The 22,045-nt window shown below is 40.3% G+C and overlaps 1 protein-coding gene across 1 annotated transcript in view; it reads left to right on the top strand.

The window, feature by feature from the left end:
• Positions 1-20,398, top strand: part of LOC122807821 (three-prime repair exonuclease 1-like) — a 115,856-nt gene extending 95,458 nt beyond the window's left edge. The window contains exon 2 of the mRNA XM_044078910.1: positions 19,091-20,398. Coding sequence (XP_043934845.1) covers positions 19,107-20,123 — 1,017 coding nt within the window. The 5' untranslated portion in view covers positions 19,091-19,106 and the 3' untranslated portion in view covers positions 20,124-20,398. The remainder of the gene's footprint in view (positions 1-19,090) is intronic.
• The last annotated feature ends 1,647 nt before the right edge of the window (positions 20,399-22,045 follow it).

Below are 22,045 nucleotides of genomic sequence, written 5' to 3'. Positions count from 1 at the left end.
CCTCGCAATATAACATGAGGTTTTGTAAATATAAGCATTTATACCTCATTTGGTTTGCATAAACAAGCACCTGATGAATTGCAAACTTAATGGGAACATTCATGACAGGATGAGTTGGGATGGAAGCGCTCCTCTGGCTGTTTGGCTTGTTCGAATAAGGGATTCAACTCTAAGCAATGGGATTGGTCCACTTATTTCTCCACCTCTTCCTTTTCCGGCACTCAGTAAACTTGGATCCTCCATCTATGGTCCCAGAATGGCTTTAAATATCTGGTGTAACATCAGAGCAAGAAAGCTTGTCTATCAGTTCACTTAACTAACTTGAATAAGTCTTTTAAACTTAAAAAAAAAAAAAAACACTTCTGTGAGGTGTGTTATTCCACCTGCTGAAATAGTATTAGAAACATTCTCTTAGCTCTAAGAGCTAAGGTGATATCTTCTAGGTTTAATCTTTGTACTCCTTTATGTTTGCTCTCTTAGCATCTAGGTCACAGGTTGGATACCAGACATAGTTCCTGCATCATGGAATACTTTTGTTTTGGTGATCTGTTACATCTGTACCTCCCTGGGCAGTTCGTGCAGATGTGGGCATGCCATGGGCTTGACTTGCATGAGTCATTCTTTTCCTTAATGTACTGTGATCTTGGAGACGGTATGCTTAATTTGGAGGGGGTGTGGGTGGAAAAATACATTAGGGTGACGGACTGTTGGATGTTTTTTTTCATAACACATAGTTGCCTGTGGCTGACAAACAACACTAAGAATGTAATGAAACAAAGGGTACTGCCTGGACTAGCTGGGAACAAAATATGCCAACTACAACAAGCTTACCTCTCATAGAGAGGGCAAACTATTGTTGCCACTGATTAAGGTAAATCCATCTACCTAAGAAACAAACAACTGGCTGCTACAAACAGCCATAAACACTTCTGGAAAGAAATAAAGCAACTCGCTGACCAATTCACCAAACCTTCTTACTCAGATAATTCATCTTCCAGGAGTTCAGACAGCATTGTAGCTGAAGAGTACAAATCCTGTCTTATAGCTACAATCCTAGCCATCACCAATTCCTTACTCTCCCCCAACCCACCCTCACCATCCCTCTGATCATAGTCCTCGTTATCAACTATACACCTTAGCTGAATATGCAGTTGCCTTTCACTTCTCTGAGATATCTGCAATGGATACTAACACCCTGCTAAAATCACTTGAGGTGTTCCTCTGCAGATTTAGTACTCTGCACCCAAGCTGTCCTAGGAGAACTGCAGATAAAATTACCAAGTCCTTGTCATATATATACAATATCTCACTCACCTCAGGAGTTGTTCCTCCTTCCGTAAAGCATTCCATCATTATCCTTCTCCCAAAAGTACCTTCACCCAAAACACATAAAGACTTTGGACCCATCTCTAATCTTAGCCCTCCCACAAAAATATTTAAAAAATATCTATGCAAATGAATGCTTACACACCTCAGTAATTATGACCTTCTGTTAGACAAACAGCGAGGTTTCTGAAATGCCATTAGCTCAGCTATAGCTTTAGTCACAACAACTGATCCCATATACAGCACCATCAATGACAGACCCATTATTACTGGAATTTTTGTTGACAGAACCAAGGCTTTTGAAACTCTAAACCACAGTATGATCATAAACTAACTGAAAAGATTCAGCTTTGTCCCTATTAACATCAAATGGTTCCAACAGTACCGTGAAAATAAAACCTTTCAAGTCCACACTGACAATCAGCTATTCACTGTTGGTACTCTAGAGTCCCACTAGGCTCAGTCTTAGGCCCTTATTGCTCTGTCCCTTCACTAATAACCTTACCGAAGAACCTCCAGGACTAAATATTATTTTATATGCAGATAATATCCTACTGTTACATGCCAATAAACATATCTCAGACCAAAACAAATGCAACTACAGCACTCATTCTCATACCTCTGCTCTTGGACTTTACTCCAATAACCTGCTGATCAACCATTAAAAAACAAATTCCATGATGTTTGCTTCCCCATAAAGTACCTCAACTGCCAGCCTTTACCATCACAGCCAGACTAAACAATGTTATTCCTCAGGTTTCTGAATAAGTTTCTAGGTCTCATTATAGATCACTCACTCTCCAGCCTTCACCATTGCAGATAGGCTAAACAATGTTATTCCTCGGGTTTCTGAATAGAACTATCTAGGTCTCCTTATAGATCAGTCACTGTCCTTTACTACCCACACCATCATTGTTAACAAAGTCCTCTCTTGTCTAAAAATCTGGTATAGAATTTCACACGTCCTTGCTCCAGCTGCCTGCTCTGCACTGACTAAGAATGTTCTTCTTCCAAAACTTGAATATGGATTACCTTTGCTTGTCTTTCGCTCAGCATACAACACTCAGAGACTACAGACTGCTGAAAATTAAATTTGCAGATTTGCACTTCTTGCAGACTTGCACTTTCACCCCTGCAATCTCCTAAAGAGCCTTAATTGGCTCCCAGTAACAGCAACATCCTCCTACCTCCTTGGCACTCTCATATTTAAACGCCTAAATGAAGGGTGTTGCCCCCCAAAAAGAAAACTTCATATCACAGGGCAACCATACTTACTGAGAAACCATTAAGATGATTATTATTGTCCTAAACTGGCCCACATTTAAAACACCATTTGGAGAATGTGCCTTCTCCAGGCTTGGCTTAACATTATGGAATAAACTTCCTTCTGATGCAAAATCCCAAGACTCACTCCAAGGTTCAGGACAACTTATTCATTTACCTGCATAATGAGATAAGTTGTAATTACTTCAAGGGGACTGGTTAACTATATAATAACATTTTTAAACTGTTACAAATAGTACTCAAGCAGTCAGTTTATATTGCTGCTATACCAGTGATATACTGTATGCAAGGTACATAATTTTAATGCTTGTAGGGGTGAATATTCAGGAATTAATTTCTCATTGTATGCCATTCTATTACAACTTTGAAAATGTGATGATTTTGAAATGCTACTTAATGTAACAACTACACCTCTGCCTTAGCTGTATGTCTGAATGTACAGAACTATCATTAATGTGAGATTTGTATTGGTTTTATTCACTGGCTGTAATATATTTTAATGTTGCTCATATTCATGCATTTGTCCACAGGTCATAGATTACTTACCCAGTTACCAAATGGAAAATAAAACAAGTAAATAAAAATAAAATGTAACAGTCTGTCTGCTACTTTGGGTTCCATCCATTGTGATGTATTAGCAAGGGGTTACCTTCATTTGACTGAAAACTCATTTGACTGAAACCCATTTGACTGACAACTCATTTGACTGACAACTAGTACTTCAGTACACTTTAAGGCAAATAAAATTTAGTATATATAGTTGGGGGGGTTGGGGTGAAGCCCCTCACCTAGTTTTGTTTAAAAGAAGAATATAACACAAAAAGTGCAGAATTTAAACCAAAATAGGTGGGGGGGCTGTGCACCCCACTCAACCCCTAACTATATATACTAACTCCAGGGTCGCATTACATTGGGGAAGGGGACAAATCAGTATTTGCCTTAAAGTGTACTGAAGTACTATTTGTCAGTCAAATGGGTTTCAGTCAAATTAAGGTAACCCATTAACAATGGGTACAGCTCAAAACAAATTCATAAGATCAGCTGTAACAACAAAATATATTCTCAGATTTTCAGAAGCAGCTGCAAGTAATGATACCCCGTGTTACCATAAACACACTAAATTGTAGGGTTTTGATGCAAAAATGTATTTTTATATTTTTGTTTTGTTTTGTTTTAGGAGGGTGGTCTCCTCAATTTTTGTTAGAGTATAAGCTCTAGTCATGATATCATGAAAGACTGAACAAACCTACAACACCTCACCAGTGAAATGAGTGTGGACATAACCATGTGTCAATGTCTAATTATAGAAATAGGACAGCCTTACCTCCTAGAAAGACAAGTTGCCAAGTTTGGATTCAAGAAAGCACTTACATTGGGGGTAGCACGCTACCCCAAAAACTTTCACAACTTCTGATTCTGAAGAAAGGGCTCTGTGGTCCCTAAGCTGTGCAAGCCATTAAGGACTCTTAATGATGTACTACTGATTCTAAATCAGAAATCAAACGTACATCCACAGCACATCAGTCATAGCACACTACTAGGTACATAACGTATGCTGAGGCTGTAATGAAACATTTGCCAAAACCTCCTAAAACACACTGTAAAATATCCCAGTCTCCAGCATGCAAGGCAACACCAATCACTTTTTCATTCTCACATACTGAAACTCCACACAGCATAGCAAGAGTCAGCAGGAAAGCATGCTTAAGTCCACGAGGACCACTACATCTGGTTTTACACATAGAAGTATTTAAGTCAAAGGTTACTCCACTGTTAAACATACAGACTCCATGCTTACTGTTGGAAACAAACAGAGTGAGTGTATGCTGCTTGTTTGATACCACAATCTGATGTTACAAGGGCTCAAAGGACCCTTAAACCAGACAAATATGACTATGACTTAACTGTGACCAGTTTGGAGGTGAATAACCTGAGGTGCTCCATCCACAGGGACTTTCAGAGAGGCATGATGGAACTTACTAAACATATATTAGTGGCAGGAAAGACACTGGCTTGGAATAGTATTTGGCCTTCACCAAGAATGATGCTTGGGTATCAAGACATGATAATTGGATTTTACAACTGGATATGCAATTGGTGTCATTCTAGGGGGAGACAGTATGCAGGCCCTGATGGGTGCTGGCAGAGGAGCCCCATAAACCTACAAAAAAAAGATGAGAAAAAAGCGACCCTCTAGCATCACCCATCATGCTTACATAGGTCCACTCATCTGCAAATCAACTCCTCTCAGCTGCTCTGTTCTCCTTGGTTCTTTCATCTGTTTCACTGTTGTCCATTTGAGCCAATGAGAGACTTCCCTGGAGCTAAAACTGAGTGGTGCAGAAAGCACAGTCTTTTCATTTTAGTAAAAACTGGGTACCAGCTATTCTGGAGCTAAATTTCCTGAAAACAGATGCTTGTATAAAAATGTGATATACAGCATATGTGGTGTGTGTGTGTGTGTGTGTGTGTGTGTGTGTGTGTGTGTGTGTGTGTGTGTGTGTGTGTGTGTGTGTGTGTGTGTGTGTGTGTGTGTGTGTGCGTGTGTGTGCGTGTGTGTGCGTGCGTTTGTGTCTACATGTGTGTGAGCATGCAGGTGCTAGAGATAGAGAGTGTTTGTGAGGTTTGTAGGTAAAGATTAACAACCTTTTCCCTGACTGAGGAATGAATGAACAAACAAGTTCAAGCCACTTCCAAATGCCTGGATCACTTCAATGGCAAGGACATCTTTCAAATGCCTGGATTATTTCAAAAGCATAAGCATCTCTTTATATGTGTATGTGGAGATCCTGCAAGAATGCATACTCATGGTTTACATACTAACACATAAGATTTTCTTATTGATCACTAAAGATTACAATCACTCATTAATATCAGTTATTATAGTTTCATCTTTTAGAAAATGGATTTATGTTCTCAGAAGTCCAGGCCAACATGGAGAGACTCTGGCTGACCAAGTTCACAGATGACTGCAAGCTGGGAGCCATTATTAACTCCTGAAGTGATGTAGGCATCCTACAGAAAGGCCTCACTGAGACCAATGACTGGTGTCAAAACCATGGCCTTAAACTGAATGCCAAAAAATGTGCCATCATCCCCTTTGGGAAAAACTCAGTTCCCACTAATTACCACATTCATGGGAGCCCACTGAAAACTGAAGGCATTATTAGAGATCTGGGGACACAGGTTGAAAGCAACCTCTCCTTCGACCACCACATTGCCACTGTGGTCAGAATGTCCTTCTATGTGGCACATCTCATTACCAAGGGTTTTGCATCTAGGAAGAAAAAGGTCATCATCTCTCTCTACTCTTCTGTCATTAGGCCAGTCATTGAGTGTAATGCCCCATTTGGCATGTACCACACTAGACACATGAAACAGCTGGAAAGGCCACAAAAGTACCTCACGAAGAGGATCCTAGGCCTTAAACACATGTCGTACATGGACAGACTCAAAAACTCCAGCTATTCTCTGTCTCATATCATCTACTAAGAGGTGAGCTCTGCTTGACTTACAAAGCCATGTCTGTCCCAGCTCTGTTAGAAATGCTACATCTAAAGAAATCTCAATCCCCCTGCACCACACTCTCCAGAGACCTCAACCTCATTACCATAAGCAACAGAACACGCTGGAGGGGCAGGTTCATAATCCAGAGACTGGCCATGCTCTGGAACAGACTTCCCATATATGTCAAGCAGAGCACCTCACTTGTCCTCTTCAAGAGAAATCTTGATGAGTGGATGGGAAATAGAAAGTTCACCCCGGGGATCACTCCAGTGGCTCTACTTGATAGAGGCACTGGGAATTGACGTCGGGCAGCACAATGCCAGGGCACTTCTGTGGGCTAGGCTTGTAAAGGCTCCATGGCCATTAGCCTAGTACACGCCTACGATCCTATGAACCTATCTGACAGGAACTAGTCCTACTACCTCTTAAAGTGATCTGAATATGCTCTTAAGGTGGCCTTCAGTGCAGAGTTAAACCTCTACAACAGAACTTTTGTCTGTGGATGGTAGGGGGGAGTCTTTAAATGCTTTACACTGAAGAAACTTCGCAGTATGGAGAGTGTGATGTTCACTTCCTGAATTATGTTATGCACCTAGTTCACGTAATAAAAATCGAACCATAAAATGCGTGCTACAAAATAATCAAATAGAAAATAGTAGGTAGTCCACAGCTGAATTAAAGGCCAACTCCACCTTAGAACTAAAAAAAATCAATTTTTTCACTCTTTCTCTGTTTTCTGAGTTATTTTAACATGTCATAATCACTCTGTCTGCTTCTTTTAATATGTTTTATGCAAAATGGCTATTAATGGGGCTTGACAAATCAACGTGATCTTATTTTTCTTCAAGCCTTTCTCTTTCCCATCTTTCCCATAATCCATTTCAGGCCTGCTTTATATATAAGTCATGCTAGACATAAGGAAGTAGCGGTGTATTCCCATTCCATTGACATATAATGGGATTAGTGTCAGTCACTGTCATCTTGTATAGTGTCTGTAACAGGACTGATTCTTTTATTTCTTGAAGGGCCCTCCTTTGTGTGTGTCTCAAGGCTTGTTTTATAGTATACTAAGGAATTATACAGCTGCAGCCAAAATAGTTGCTAAATTGCAGGCCTTTGCTCAAAGTATCTTTTTATAGTCCAAGATGAATTGATAGCCCCTCCCCTACACTTTGGTAAATGTGCTGATAACTTTACAAAATGTACAAGAAGAAATATTGTCTGACTTTTCTCTAAATGTCACAGATATATTTGATGCTACATTCAAGTCATATTTAAATGTAAAGTAGTGTAATCAACAAACATTTAAAGTTTAAAGCTTAGCATTTCAATACTGTGATGCTGCTTATGCAAATTTGTCAAAAAAGGTGACAACTGCCTTTGAACTATTAACTGATCTAATTCTTCTGTTTTGCTATGAAAGGCATGGCTACATGGGAAGCAGCTGTGAATCAGTGTAAGTTTCTCTTCCTCTCTGCAGTAAAGAAAATGGAAAACAGTTTCACACCTCTCTGTCTTGTTTACAGCAGCCTGAGCTCCTGACTACTAATATCTGTGTCTGTGGTATGCCACACCTCTCTGTCTTGTTTACAGCAGTCTGAGCTCCTGACTACTAATATCTGTGTCTGTGGTATGTCACACCTCTCTGTCTTGTTTACAGCAGCCTGAGCTCCTGACTACTAATATCTGTGTCTGTGGTATGTCACACCTCTCTGTCTTGTTTACAGCAGCCTGAGCTCCTGACTACTAATATCTGTGTCTGTGGTATGTCACACCTCTCTGTCTTGTTTACAGCAGCCTGAGCTCCTGACTACTAATATCTGTGTCTGTGGTATGTCACACCTCTCTGTCTTGTTTACAGCAGCCTGAGCTCCTGACTACTAATATCTGTGTCTGTGGTATGTCACACCTCTCTGTCTTGTTTACAGCAGCCTGAGCTCCTGACTACTAATATCTGTGTCTGTGGTATGTCACACCTCTCTGTCTTGTTTACAGCAGCCTGAGCTCCTGACTACTAATATCTGTGTCTGTGGTATGTCACACCTCTCTGTCTTGTTTACAGCAGCCTGAGCTCCTGACTACTAATATCTGTGTCTGTGGTATGTCACACCTCTCTGTCTTGTTTACAGCAGCCTGAGCTCCTGACTACTAATATCTGTGTCTGTGGTATGTCACACCTCTCTGTCTTGTTTACAGCAGCCTGAGCTCCTGACTACTAATATCTGTGTCTGTGGTATGTCACACCTCTCTGTCTTGTTTACAGCAGCCTGAGCTCCTGACTACTAATATCTGTGTCTGTGGTATGTCACACCTCTCTGTCTTGTTTACAGCAGCCTGAGCTCCTGACTACTAATATCTGTGTCTGTGGTATGTCACACCTCTCTGTCTTGTTTACAGCAGCCTGAGCTCCTGACTACTAATATCTGTGTCTGTGGTATGCCACACCTCTCTGTCTTGTTTACAGCAGCCTGAGCTCCTGACTACTAATATCTGTGTCTGTGGTATGTCATGCAAGTGTAGGCAAATTCCTCTTCAACTTATGTGAGAAGTTAAGCTTAAAAAAGTGTGTGGTCTTTCCCTTCCTTTGATACCAAAGCGAGGAAAGAATGTTTTTATAAAGTACAAGCAGGTTGCAGGTAGTGCCCATGCAGTACTGGAATCATATTGTAGGGAGAAAAGCAACCTAAGAGTTGAGTTAAACTGATGGAGAAGGTGGAGTTTTCCTTTAAAATGGAATATCCTTTATTGAAACACACAAACAAGCGATCCTAGCTGAGTATAATGACAAGCATAAAAACATTCATTATTTATGTATAATCAGGTTGTTTGGAGCAAGGGAGTGGTTACAGAGGGTGGTTCTGTTAAGCCAATAAAGAAAATGATTAAAATTAAAACCAGTGCAGGAGGTGACTGTAACTGATTGCACGTGGATTACAGGGTGAGCTGAAATGACTGAAGCATTTTATGTGGGGAAAACACTCAATAGACTTAAAAGAAGGATTTCTGGCCATCTTTTTTGAAATTAGAGCTAAGTGCAAGAATAATGCACTGGCCCAGCACCTGCAGCTTCATAAAAGACACACTGCCTTTAAATTTCAAATTACTGATTGTGTGGTCCTTTTGGAACTGGAAGGACATATCCCTCATCTTTTAGAAAAACGTGAACTACTGTGGCAGCTGAAACTGAACTCTTTTAGAAAACCAGGGCTTAATTATTATTGCTCCATAAACAGCATACTAGAACCCATAAAACTTGACCCCCCTGTTTTTTAAACATCTGTTATGAGACTGATTAATGCTGACATTACTTACTTATATTGTATTTAAAAACAAATATCAAGCATGGTTTGCTTCTTTTAACTTACAGTGTTATAAAGGATATATTTTGATGGCTCATACAGTAATAATTTTTGATGGCTCCACATTAAATGCTACTTTAGATTTTAAACTGAACACTTTTTCCTTTTAGGCAGTAAAAGTCTGATAGTGCACACAATGTGCACAGGCCTAGTCTGATAGTGCACACGATGTGCACGGGCCTAGTCTGATAGTGCACACGATGTGCATGGGCCTAGTCTGATAGTGCACACGATGTGCACGGGCCTAGTCTGATAGTGCACACGATGTGCACGGGCCTAGTCTGATAGTGCACACGATGTGCACGGGCCTAGTCTGATAGTGCACACGATGTGCACGGGCCTAGTCTTTTTCTTTTTCTGTTTTAAAGGTTGTAATTACTCTTGAGTGCACTCTTACACATTCAGACTAATTGTTTTCTTAGTTAGATGCCACACTTTAACAGATCCCCATGGCCTTAGTGCTTTATTTTTAACATTTATCACTGTATTTCACCTTAGCAATTATTTTTAAGTATTTCATTTTACTTAGGTTTTCACTTGTAGATTTACACACGTGTTCATTCATATTATGTTTTGTTTTTGACACACAAACCTGATAAGTATTTACTTGATACAAAAGCAATCTTTGTTAAAAGTGGTATAGTTTATATTTATTATTATTTATTCTGGTAGATCTTTTTGTTATTTAGTTAGTTAGTCATTTTGTTAGTTAGTTAGTTTCTTAATTAATAAAGTTTTGCATTAGTTGGTTAGCCTATATAAAGTTTTAATAAGCCGGTCTTATATTTTAATTTAGCTTTTTAGTTTCATTTTTTAGGTAGCACAGTCTCAGATTACACTATGGTGGTAAGGGGGGAAGGGGGACTTGGCTGCAGGAATGATTTTAATGCTTTTCATTATACTCAACTAGGATCGCTTGTTTGTGCGCTTCAATAAAGGATACTCCATTTTTAACTCAGCTGCGGACTCTACCTATTTTCTGTTTGATTACTTTGTAGCAGGTGTTTTACAGTTTGATTTTTATTAAGTGTACTAGGTCCATAACATAATTCAGGAAGTGAACATCACACCCTCCACACTGTGATGTTTCTTCTTAGTTTGATTTTTGACCCAGTATAGGTTGCACACTGGGTTTTTCAGAGACTTCGTGGGATACCATGGATTTTTCTTTTTGTAAATGCTTTACCTCACAACCACTTCCACAAACATGCCAACAGGTCTGGCATAAAGTTGGCATCTCTGTCAGTATTTTTTATGAAAACACACCCTGCTGAAAATATCTACTAAACATCTCCACTTTATTTCCTTTAATGGATGACAATACCACCATTTCTGGATATCTAGTGTCAGAATCCACCACTACCAGAATATATGTTTGATCTGTGGAACTTGGGGAACTCAGAGGTCCTACAATATCCATAGCTACCCTCTGAAATGGTTCCTAAATAACAGATATAGGCATGAAAGCAGCTTTGTTTTGCCAATCATTTGGCACTAATCATAGGTCCTGCAGTACCCTGTGATGTCTTTTGCAATTCCTGGCCAAAGAAAATTATGCCTGTACCATCATTTAGTGTGCTTTATGGCCATATGACCAGTAAAATGAATATCATGGGCTATGGATAGAAGTGCCTGTAGACAGACTCTTAGTACTACTGATTGATGTGCTAAGTCTCCCCTACTTTAGGGATCCATTCCCTGTACAAATAAATCTCTGTCCCAATATATGGGAATAGCCTTTATGGCTATTTACTTCAAACCCTGTAAAACAGAGTCTGAGAGCTGAGCCTGTCTCATCTTCTATTTGGTGACCCTTCCCAACATCTCTCCCAAAGGAATTCTGGTACCATCTACCAGTGGTGCATCAAGTTCTCCCCGATGACAATCACCCTAGAAGTACCACCTTCCATGGGAATTGCAGGAATTTTCTGGTGCTGCGACTCAGTTGCCAGTTTGTTTCTACTGGCCAGCTCCCCTTCCGAGGTAGTCACATTGGCAGCCTGAGCTGGTGATGTAGGTTGGTCCCAGCTGGATCTCCACCCTACAGCCTTCCCCACATGATTGCCTTCATGCCTGGCTGTGTGTAGCAGCATGCACACAAGGTGCTGCATTGTCAAAATCATTCTCTATTAGGTCATCAGCATAGATGCCTTAAAATATAGTCACCTGTGTGATCTCTTGCATGGTAACACTGCCACCACTTTGAATATGGCCCAGAGACCACCAGTAACTTTTTGTTTATATTTAATGATGCTGCTATCCATTCTGATGTGTTTCTGTGTAATAAAGCATCTAAACAAACTGATTAACAGACAGACCTTACATGCAGACATGCTTACATTTCAACAATTTATTACAAAATGGCAGTCAGGCTCATACGTGTTCAGTATTTATACACCTGTGCAAGCCCTTGGATAGCTTCTTAAAGAGACGTACACACATTATTCTACAGCTATCCATTTGATTGAATTATATGTTTGCTCGTTATAGTACCATTGCAACTATTTGTTTAATGTCAGAGTATTTCTTTAACATTTTCTAGACATTTATCAAACTTGTAAATTTTAGTTATTGGGTACCAATTTATTATCTGAGTATAGGTCCCTGTTACAACCATACACTCATTCCCTCCAGTAGAGTTCTTTTAAGTGTGCACCTGTAACTCCCAGTGGGTGTGGCTTCAGCCTTGAAAAAATGAAGTGATCACCTTATAGTTCTACCAAATAATAATTGATGGAGGTCATATATCAATACAGTTGTGTTTGCCATCATGCATGCTTCAAGATAAAATATTCTGATACCTTGTATGTAGCATGGTTTTGGAAATATCAGTGCAAATATGAACAGGCAATATTTGACGCCTAGAAGTGCAGTAGGAGGTAACTGCAGAAACGCCTGGAGACGTCACTCGGCTGTAATGAGTACTCTCAATGGAAGCCTTTAGTCGTGTACTCACACTGAAATGTTGGTCACCTAAAAAAATGTATTCTGTTGTGGAGTAATATGGACTTAGTATGATTTTTGTTTTATCACTGACTTGAGATAATTGTCGACAGGTTAATGACTTATTAAATTTATTGCATCTTACTTGCTATTCTTCATGTAGTTGTTTTAATGTCTTATGTGAGGTACAAACTAGACCAACACCATGTAGAATAGAATGTATGTGTTGTATTATTGTGCTGACAGTGTTTTTGTGGATTCATTCTGATTCTGTTAGTGATCTGCACAGAAACACTTATGTCAGATGATCTCTTGTAATACTTTTATGCTGAAAGCATTTACTTGCTTTATTCCTTTGTTAACTAGGTAAGCCTATCAGACACAAATGATACTTCTTAGGAGTGAGCCAGGACCCTGTCTGGTTAAGTGACTTGTTCAGTCACACAGTGGGTAAATGGAGGTGGAAGGACTCAAACCCTGTACCGCTAGATAACAGGGAGCAGCTCATGAACAGTTCAGAGCTGTAATGCTCTGTACGTTTCGATAGTTACTAAATGGATCCTTGTTAATTCTGTTTCAGCTTGTTTTGTATTCTTTGAATCTTATGCTTTTATTTTTAAATAATAATTTGGATCTTATTTTAGTTACACAGGCCACTATACTCAGAGCATCTCACCATGTTTTATTAGCTAATTGTAGTATATACAGTTTTATAAACTTCACTTTAATTGTTTTCTTATACCACAGATACCCTTGTGCCACTCCAGTCATTTTGACTACCTCATCTTCCAGCTGTACAAGTGTCTCATGCTTGTGAATCACACACTACATTCTTTATGCACTAGCATTCATATAAAATCACTACTTACGTGATAAGTGTGCTATGCTTGTGAATCAACTGTCTTTCTTTACTTTCAGGATGCTTGTTTATTTCAGAATATAAATACTCTATCTCAGAATGTTTTCTCACACTTGCAGTAACCACATCAGCTTATTGCAACTTTATCTGTTAAGAGTGTTTTCTCAGACTTGTAGTATCCACACTTGTTATTAACAAACGAAAACTATATTTTCTTTTTTTTTCCGTTTTACTACAGTTCTGATACTTCGTCTTGTTTATATAATTCCCCATTCAAAATGATTGTTCTATGCTTGTGTTATTTTTCATTTTGGAGATATTTTAATAAAATGCTGTGGTGAAAAAATATGGTATAAGTGCAGATAATGCATATTTTTGTTGACTTCCTCTAAACCATCTATATCCTGCCACTGTTCACTCATTCATAAATCAGGGATATAATTCAGAGAAGCATACATATGGGTGGGGGTACTATATTCAAGGTGTAACATCAGCAACAGAAAAGGAACTGCACTGTGGTGGCAGGACAGGTAGCTTACATCCTTCTAAGTTGGGAACTGCTGATTGAGGGCTCAGTGTCTGTTATTCTAAAAATATATTAGTTCTGGTTTAAGCACTTGGGCTTCAGGCCAGTTATTTTACATTAAGAAGGTTCGTGGTCTGCACTCTTGTGGGAGGAGAGGCTGGACTCTGCCCTTCTGAGCTGGGAATTTCTGGTTAAAGGCTTATAGTGCCTGCATATTTGAACTGTTTCTTACTGAAATTGGTACACCTTGTTTGCTATAGCATAGACTAGATCCAGGCCTGCTGAATCTAGCTATGTTTGTATGTTTGTTGTTTGTTTGCTTGTTATTTCCCTGAAACGCTAATTCCACCTAAAACGCGGCTTTTCAGCACTTCTGTGGATCCCTAGTGATATCTGCATTGCTTACTGTACTTATTTCCTTGTTTCACTTGAAAGAAAGTTACTGTTTGTCATTTTTGCATTTAAGTTACCTGTAACACATTGCATTTAAGTTACCTGGCACTTGCTCACTAAAGCAATTATATAAGTCAGCACTAAAAATTAAAAGCACTACACCCTCACAAACTCCCCTTGAGTACCTTGTTCCCCATTGGCCCTTTTTTCAATTATAAAGGAATTCCCAATACTATTCTGGCATGTCCAAAGGTCAGTTGTCAATCTCCTCTCCGGTCCAGCTTGTGAATCTGAGAATCTTGAGGCAATGTTACAACTGCCTCATGTAGACGGACAACCCTCCCCTCCTCCCAACAAATTCCAACACATGTGAGAGATGCAACCGTATAGCCAAATTGGAGGCTAAGCTCTCTCAACTCAGTACTGGCGTAACCAGTCAGGAGGAGAAGGAAACCACACTCACTACAATTCCAGTCTGACATAGACCTACCACGACAGCAAACCAAACACATAAACACACAAAAACATACTCGGAGGCTCTAAATAAAAATCTGCCTAAGCAGCAGAGACCTCCAAAGCAGATACCCAAGCAACCGCTACCCCAAAACAAAACACGTGCAACACATAGCTTACAAAGCCAGTGTGCCAAACAGTCACAGCCCTTAAGGCTAAACAACACACCTGATACACTTGTAATAGGTGACTCTATCGTCAGGCACACTGACGTCCCGCTCACCAGGCTGAACAAGGAGAAGGTCACGGTGAGCTGCCTGTCGGGTGCTAGGATCCGCCACATAACACAAGCACTCAGGTCACTCCAAGGCAAGTACAAATATGACTCAGTCATTGTCCATGCTGGTGTGAATGACCTGAGATGTACCTCCCTGGACTACATGAAAAGAGACATAGAGGAGCTCTCTGAGCATGTAGCCCAGGCCGGTATGACCCTGACCTTGAGTAGCATCTTACCCTCACCAAGAATGATGCCACAATATGAAGACAAGATGATCAATTTCAACAATTGGCTTAAGTATTAGTGTCATTCAAAGGGGATCCAATGCCTGTCAGCCTGGGATGACATGCTCGACAAGCTATGATGCTTCGCTAGGGACGGCTTCCACCTGTCACCCCTGGGCTTTCGGATATTGGCAAAGGCTCTTGCTGCCCCCATAGTGCCTTTTTTAGGCAAGGCTCAAAAGACAAACCCACCTCCATAGGTATCACAAGGGATAAGAAACTAAGAGTAATGCTACTCAATGCCAGAAGTCTAAACCTCAAGATGCATGCACTCAAAATTCTCCTTAGCATGGAGAACATCAATATCTGTGCAGTAACAGAAACCTGGTTCAAGGCTCCCGAGAGCACCCCAGCACTACCAGGTTATACCTCATACCATGCTTTTCAGCCCCAAAACTTGGACCGAACCACAAAAGGAGGGGGAGTATCAATATTCGTCAAAGATACCCACACCTCCAGGTTGGTGGCACAGCATGAAGCATCAGAGACTATCCATGTGCAACTAACAGTGAGTAAAACTGCCTTCCAGTTTATAGCCTGCTACAGACCACCCTCCCAAACCCAGGAACCCCACATGGCCTTCCTGAGAACACTGGAAAATATGAAGGTCTCTCCAAACACCATTATATTGGGTGACTTCAACTACCCAAACATAGACTGGAAGCATTACTCTAGCTCCAACACCCTAGCCCAAAGGTTCCTAGAATTTATAAACTCAAATGCTATGGAACAACTTGTTACCACTCCCACAAGAGGGGAAAACATACTGGACTTGATCATCACCAACATGGGGACTCTATGCTCCAGACCAGAAGTGCATCCCTCACTGGTAAGATCAGACCATAAACTAATCTCACCGGATATTCACATCCCGACCCCACCCCCTGCCCAGAAAACCACAGTGAAAAACTTCTCTAAAGCAAATTTCACACTCCTCAAAACTGAGGTGGAATCCTTCAAAGCCCCCGGGCCTGTAGAAAATATGGCCCAGACTGCAGAATCCTTTATTAACACATTCTATGAACACCTTCAGGAATGCATGGATCATGCAATCCCAAATAAAACCAAGACCCAATCCTCCAAAGGCAGACGTCCTGTCTGGTGGACCCCAGCCATAAACACACTATACAATAGAAGGAGGAAGCTACTACATGATAGAGCAAAATCCCAAAAAGGGAAGGCATCTCTGATCAGTATTAGCAAAAAACTACAGGCACTCATAAAATCGTCTAAGGCCAGCTTCAAGAGAAAAATTGCACAGGACACTAAGGATAATCACAAGGCTTTCTTTAGTTATGTTAGGAACCTGGGTGGGAATTCCCAGATATGCTCAGAATTAGTCCAAAATGACAAAAATACACGAACCCACAGACATGGCCAACATCCTAGCGGACAGGTTCAGCGCAAAGTCGCGGCCCCCCACCAAAAGGGCAAATATCTATCCCAGCAGAGTGCTGCCCCTGACATCTCAGATGCTCAGGTAAGAGCCGCCCCCTCCAAAGCAAAAAACACAGCATCAATGGGACCAGACGGTGTCCCGGGCTGCATCCTACATGAACTCCAAGAAGAGCTAAACCCAAACATAAAACTACTGTTCAATCTCAGCCTTACTACAGGATATGTACCCAAAGAGTGGCGTACAGCAACAGAGGTCCCTCTCCACAAAGGTGGTGCCTCAACGGATCCTGGAAACTATCGCCCCATAAGCCTGACTAGCTTGGTCTGCAAAGCTATGGAAAGGATCATCATGGACCTCATAAATAAAGATATTGGGGACCTACAGACACTGGATCCTACCCAGTTCAGCTTTGTTAAGGCAGATCCTGCCTCTTAAACCTGGTCAATTTCTTTGAAACAGTCACCAAGGCCATTGATGAGGGAAGGTGGTCCACACAGCCTACCTGGACCTCACAAAGCCTTCAATACAATACCCCACTCGGGCATTATAGATAAGCTCACCAGCTTAAATATAAACCCCTATGTCACTAGATGGGTTGCAAACTGGCTCAAGGACAGAACCCACATGGTTAGAATTGCTGGAGCCATGTCAAACTCCAAACCAGTTACAAGTGGCGTCCCACAAGGCTCAGTCCTGGGACCTCTCTTGTTCGGTATATATTTCTCGGAGGTACAGGCCAACACGGAAGGACTGTGGCTGACCAAGTTCGCAGATGACTGCAAAGTGGACGCCATAATCGACTCTCCAGCCAACACAAGCATCCTCCAAAAGGGCCTCATAGAAACAGACAACTAGTGCCAGAGCCATGGCCTCAAGCTAAACACCAAAAAGTGTATAGTCATCCCCTTTGGCAAAAACAAAGTGCCCACAAATTACCACATAGGTGATAATCCATTAAGTACAGAAGAAGTAATTAGGGACCTGGGGACCCAAGTTGATAGCAATCTCTCATTTGACAACCACGTGGCCAAAGTGGTTAGAAAAACATTTTATATAGCCCACCTAATCATGAAGGGATTCACATCTAGATCAGAGAAGGTCATCGTGCCTCTTTACTCATCCCTCATCAGGCCCATAATTGAGTACAATGCCCCTTTTGGGATGTACCTTACCAGACACCTGCAGCAACTGGAAAGACCCCAAAAGTACCTCACCAAGAGGATCAAAGGGCTCAAACAGATGCCATATGCTGCCCGGTTAAAGAAACTCCAGCTCTACTCAGTGGTATACTGCCTGCTCAGAGGCGATCTGTGCCTGACGTATAAAGCCATGTCCAACCCGGAATTAATGGACATGCTGCACCTCAGAAAATCCAAATCCCATCGAGCTACGTGCTCGAGAGACTTGAACCTCAGCACTGAAATAAATAGGACATGCTGGAGAGACAAATTCATAACACAGAGGCTCCATTCACTCTGGAATAAAATCCCAGTCCAGGTTAGGCAGTCCCTCATTGACTCTCTTCAAGAGGAATCTTGATGAGTGGATGGGAGATCGTAGGTTTACCCCGGGTGTCACTTCTGTGTTACTGTTAGACAGAGGCACAGTATACTAACCTCGAAAAAGGGCATAGCAAAATTAATTTAAAATGGGTGGCGAAAGCCAAACACACTCTGGCTGGGCTTATAAATGCCCTAGGGCAGATAGCCTAGTATGAACCTATGAAGCTAAGAACCTATGAACTCCACTAAATGCAGACTGATTTAACTGCAAGTTACTGATGCTGATATGATTACAGATACCTTGCACACCCTTCAGGATAGTGGTCGTGCTGGTGTCCGTATTCTGGGGTAAAGGACCGTTCGGGAATTAGGACCCTGTATATCTGGCATTACTAGAGGGGCTGATATAGACCATGCAATTTGCACATAGCATATAAATTCACAAATCTTTGTCTTTCTACCACAGTACAGAGTGGAACAAAGTCTCTTTGCAGATACACAGAAACCAAATGAAAATGGTTTATACGCCTCTGTTTACCAGCCTTCTGTGACAGATCCACATATGCCCCTGTGCCTTCAGGCATTTTCATTACAATATTATAACTCTACAGTTTTATTCTTTTTTTGGGAGGGAGGGTTGGCAGGTCTACAGCATATTATGAGTGGCTAAAACTTACAAGAAGTTTACAGGTCAGGTGCCATGAAAAAAGATACATTTGCATAAAATAATTAAGGTTCAAAATGCCTATAAGGCACAAAGTAGTTTGAAGTGCCTGTTTAGTGTAACCTCATATTTTTATAAGACAATAAAATGTGTGAATGTGCACAGACTGGAAAAAATAATGAATCTGTCATTGCTCTATGTAATACCTGCATTACTGGTTTACTAGCATGCAGCTCTCACACTCACAGACTGTATTTGTTATGTTTATAATCATTAGACATTAATATAAACTGGATTTTTGTTTGTTTCAGGCTTCTGAATTAAAAGATGCAGTTCTTTTCCTATCATACCAGGAAGCGCTTTCGAACATTTGTGTTTCTTGACCTGGAAGCTACTGGCTTACCTTTGCAGCATCCTAAAGTAACAGAACTGTGTATGATCGCAGTGAATAGGTACTCGCTGGATAATCCTCAGTCTACAAGTTCTTTTACAAATCCGGAGCCACTTTTTCCTAGAGTCGCTGACAAGCTATGCCTTTACATAGACCCAGACAAACCGATTGCACCATCTGCCAGCACCGTGACTAGACTTAGTAACAACCTCCTACAAGATAATCAGAAGAAACCCTTCAACACTAATGTGGCGTGTCTGTTAAAAGCTTTCCTTGATCGACAAGCACAACCAGTCTGTTTGGTAGCACATAATGGCTACAAATATGATTTTCCACTGCTGAAGGCAGAATTATTCTTGATCGATTCCTGCATCTTGGATGACATATTCTGTGTTGATAGCTTAGTGGCAATAAGAGCTGTTGATAAAACGGATCAATGTTCTTATGATCAAACGTCTAATTTTAAGAAAAAAAGGAAGCTTTACAACCTTCGTGACCTGTTCTTCCAGTTCTATAAACGATACCCACAGAACAGCCATACTGCAGAGGGTGATGCAACTGCACTTATAATGGTCTTTCTGTGGAAAGCAGAAGACCTTATTAAATGGGTTGATGAAAACTACAAAACATTTAGTGACATGTCAATGATGTGTATTCAAAATTTTGGAACACGCAGACAAACATGGGACTACATTACACCTTCTCAATCTCAACAGAGAAAGCACGTTCATTTTAGTGATGAGGACCAAACGGATGATGAACAACCAGTATATAAATCATATCAAGGAAAGGTTTTCAAAGATACAAGATTCAGTGGTACATCCAGTCACTTTCTAAGACACTACAATAATTCTGGCTCATTTGATGACAAATGTCCGCCAACGATGTTGGCCACTGGTCTGCTTATACTTATACTTTGCACTCTCATATTGTTCCTTTTAGAAGTTAAGTGACAAGGCTGTAGTGAAGACAGAGCTGAGGCACACCCTTTAAGTGCCAACTCAAAAGAAAATGGATGTATTTCTTCTATAAAGGTATTACCCACACTTTCAGCTACAGACTTCATTCAGCCCTAGTTCTAGTCCTCACTCATGCTGTCCCTTCAAAACAAAGGTAGCATCCAAGTGCTTACCAGAAATTCCCTGAAATCAAGATGTAAAAGTAATTACTATCAGCTGATGTGCATACCTCTCAACTGTCCAAATTTTCAGAGAATGCCCAGATTTTTGTCTCATATTTTTTGTCTGTTCCTCATAAAATTTGTGGTTTTCTGGATTTTTGTGGCAAATCAGTGAAGACCGAATTCATTATATAATGACAAGCATTTGAGTTTCAGACGTCATATCCTTCAGAAAATGCATGGTAACACAAGATGTTTTATTACAGCATCCTTCTAAGTTTATGAGAGCAATATTTAAAACTTGTCCCTGTTTTAGGGGCTTTGTCCCCACATTATTTTTGGCTTTGTCCAGACTGTTTGCGCCAATAAGTTGAGAGTTCTGCTGGTGTGTAAAACTACTTAAATATAGTTTTTATTTCATTGGTCATCATTTTTCTTCCTTAGTATCTAAACCAGTCTGCTGATTTTCGACATACTGGACTCACAGTTAGCAGACTGTATCATGTGACATCATCAGCTTCTAACCTCATTCATTTTACTGCCATTTGTTACAAACTCTTGATTCATCAACAGCACATGCTAGCAGGAATCAGTATCTACAACTGTTTAACATGCGCTACCCACTCACATTTTACTGTGCAAATGTGTGCCGATACTCTGATAACTGAGTTCTACTGCTTGCACTGTTTTCACAACTGCTGTTCACGTAACTTGTTCACTGTTTGCACATCATTTTCTGTGTATTCACAGCTGATGCTCATGATTTTGTACACTGTTTGTTCTGTGGTTTTCAAATTGTTTTGCACTTTCTCTGTTTGATTTTAATATGTAAACTGCAGAACCGTTTAATTATATGTATTTATTTAAAAGTAGTGCTGTTCCAGGTGGGTATCATTAAAGTCAATGTCCATGATGGATCAGACTTTAATTCATCAGTTTATTGCTACATGTGTGCTCACTATTCATTGTTGTCCTGTTTGCTCACAGCTGAAAGTGTCTCGTTGGGTTCTGTACTATTGACTCCTTACAATAGCTATACATATTAGCTAAACAAAATAAAAATATACATGAATTGTACAGTGCCACTAGTGACTTAAGCTTTATTAAATCCAACAGAGACAGTTAACCAAAAGTTTTGTAAGAACTTGCATTAAGAAATAATCCTTCAAACATATTTTTGGTACAATTTTATGAACAGTTATATATACCAAAGATTCATTATACATCTTTGTATAAGTAACATAACAATAGACACAGTATGAGGAGCCTAACCACCTGTTTTGAAAAATTCCAAATACAGCCAATAGTATTAATTTCTGACATACCCAATGGAACTTCATATAAGAAAAAGACATAACCAATCAGAAACCAACTTTTCAACTGAGTTATAGTGAAGGGTTTAATTCCTGAAATCATTACATAAAACAAAAACAAAAGTAAAGGTCATACAGGAAAAGAAAAAAGATAACGGAATAATAAGTGATGGTGAAGTATGGTATGAACCCCTTAAACTGAAATATCCAAGGATGTCAGAGAACCTCAATTACAGAGGAATACTCTGCATGTATAGAAGACAGGAAGAGCTAAAAGTGGTGAGGACACAGAACCTCAGTTCCAGACTTGAGAGATCATTTAAATACAATATTACATCTGAACAATGGAAAATGTCTGACCTGCCTGTACAAACTGTACATCCTTCACAGTCAATTAATTAATAAAATAAACATCTAGCAGGAGTCCAATCATCATGAGTGA

Source organism: Protopterus annectens, chromosome 7.part1 (genome assembly GCF_019279795.1).
Source record: "Protopterus annectens isolate FY-2018-M chromosome 7.part1, PAN1.0, whole genome shotgun sequence".
NCBI classification, from domain to species: Eukaryota; Metazoa; Chordata; order Ceratodontiformes; family Protopteridae; genus Protopterus; species Protopterus annectens.
Note: the sequence above shows the minus strand (reverse complement) of the source record. Positions and strands in the feature narration are given on the sequence as shown.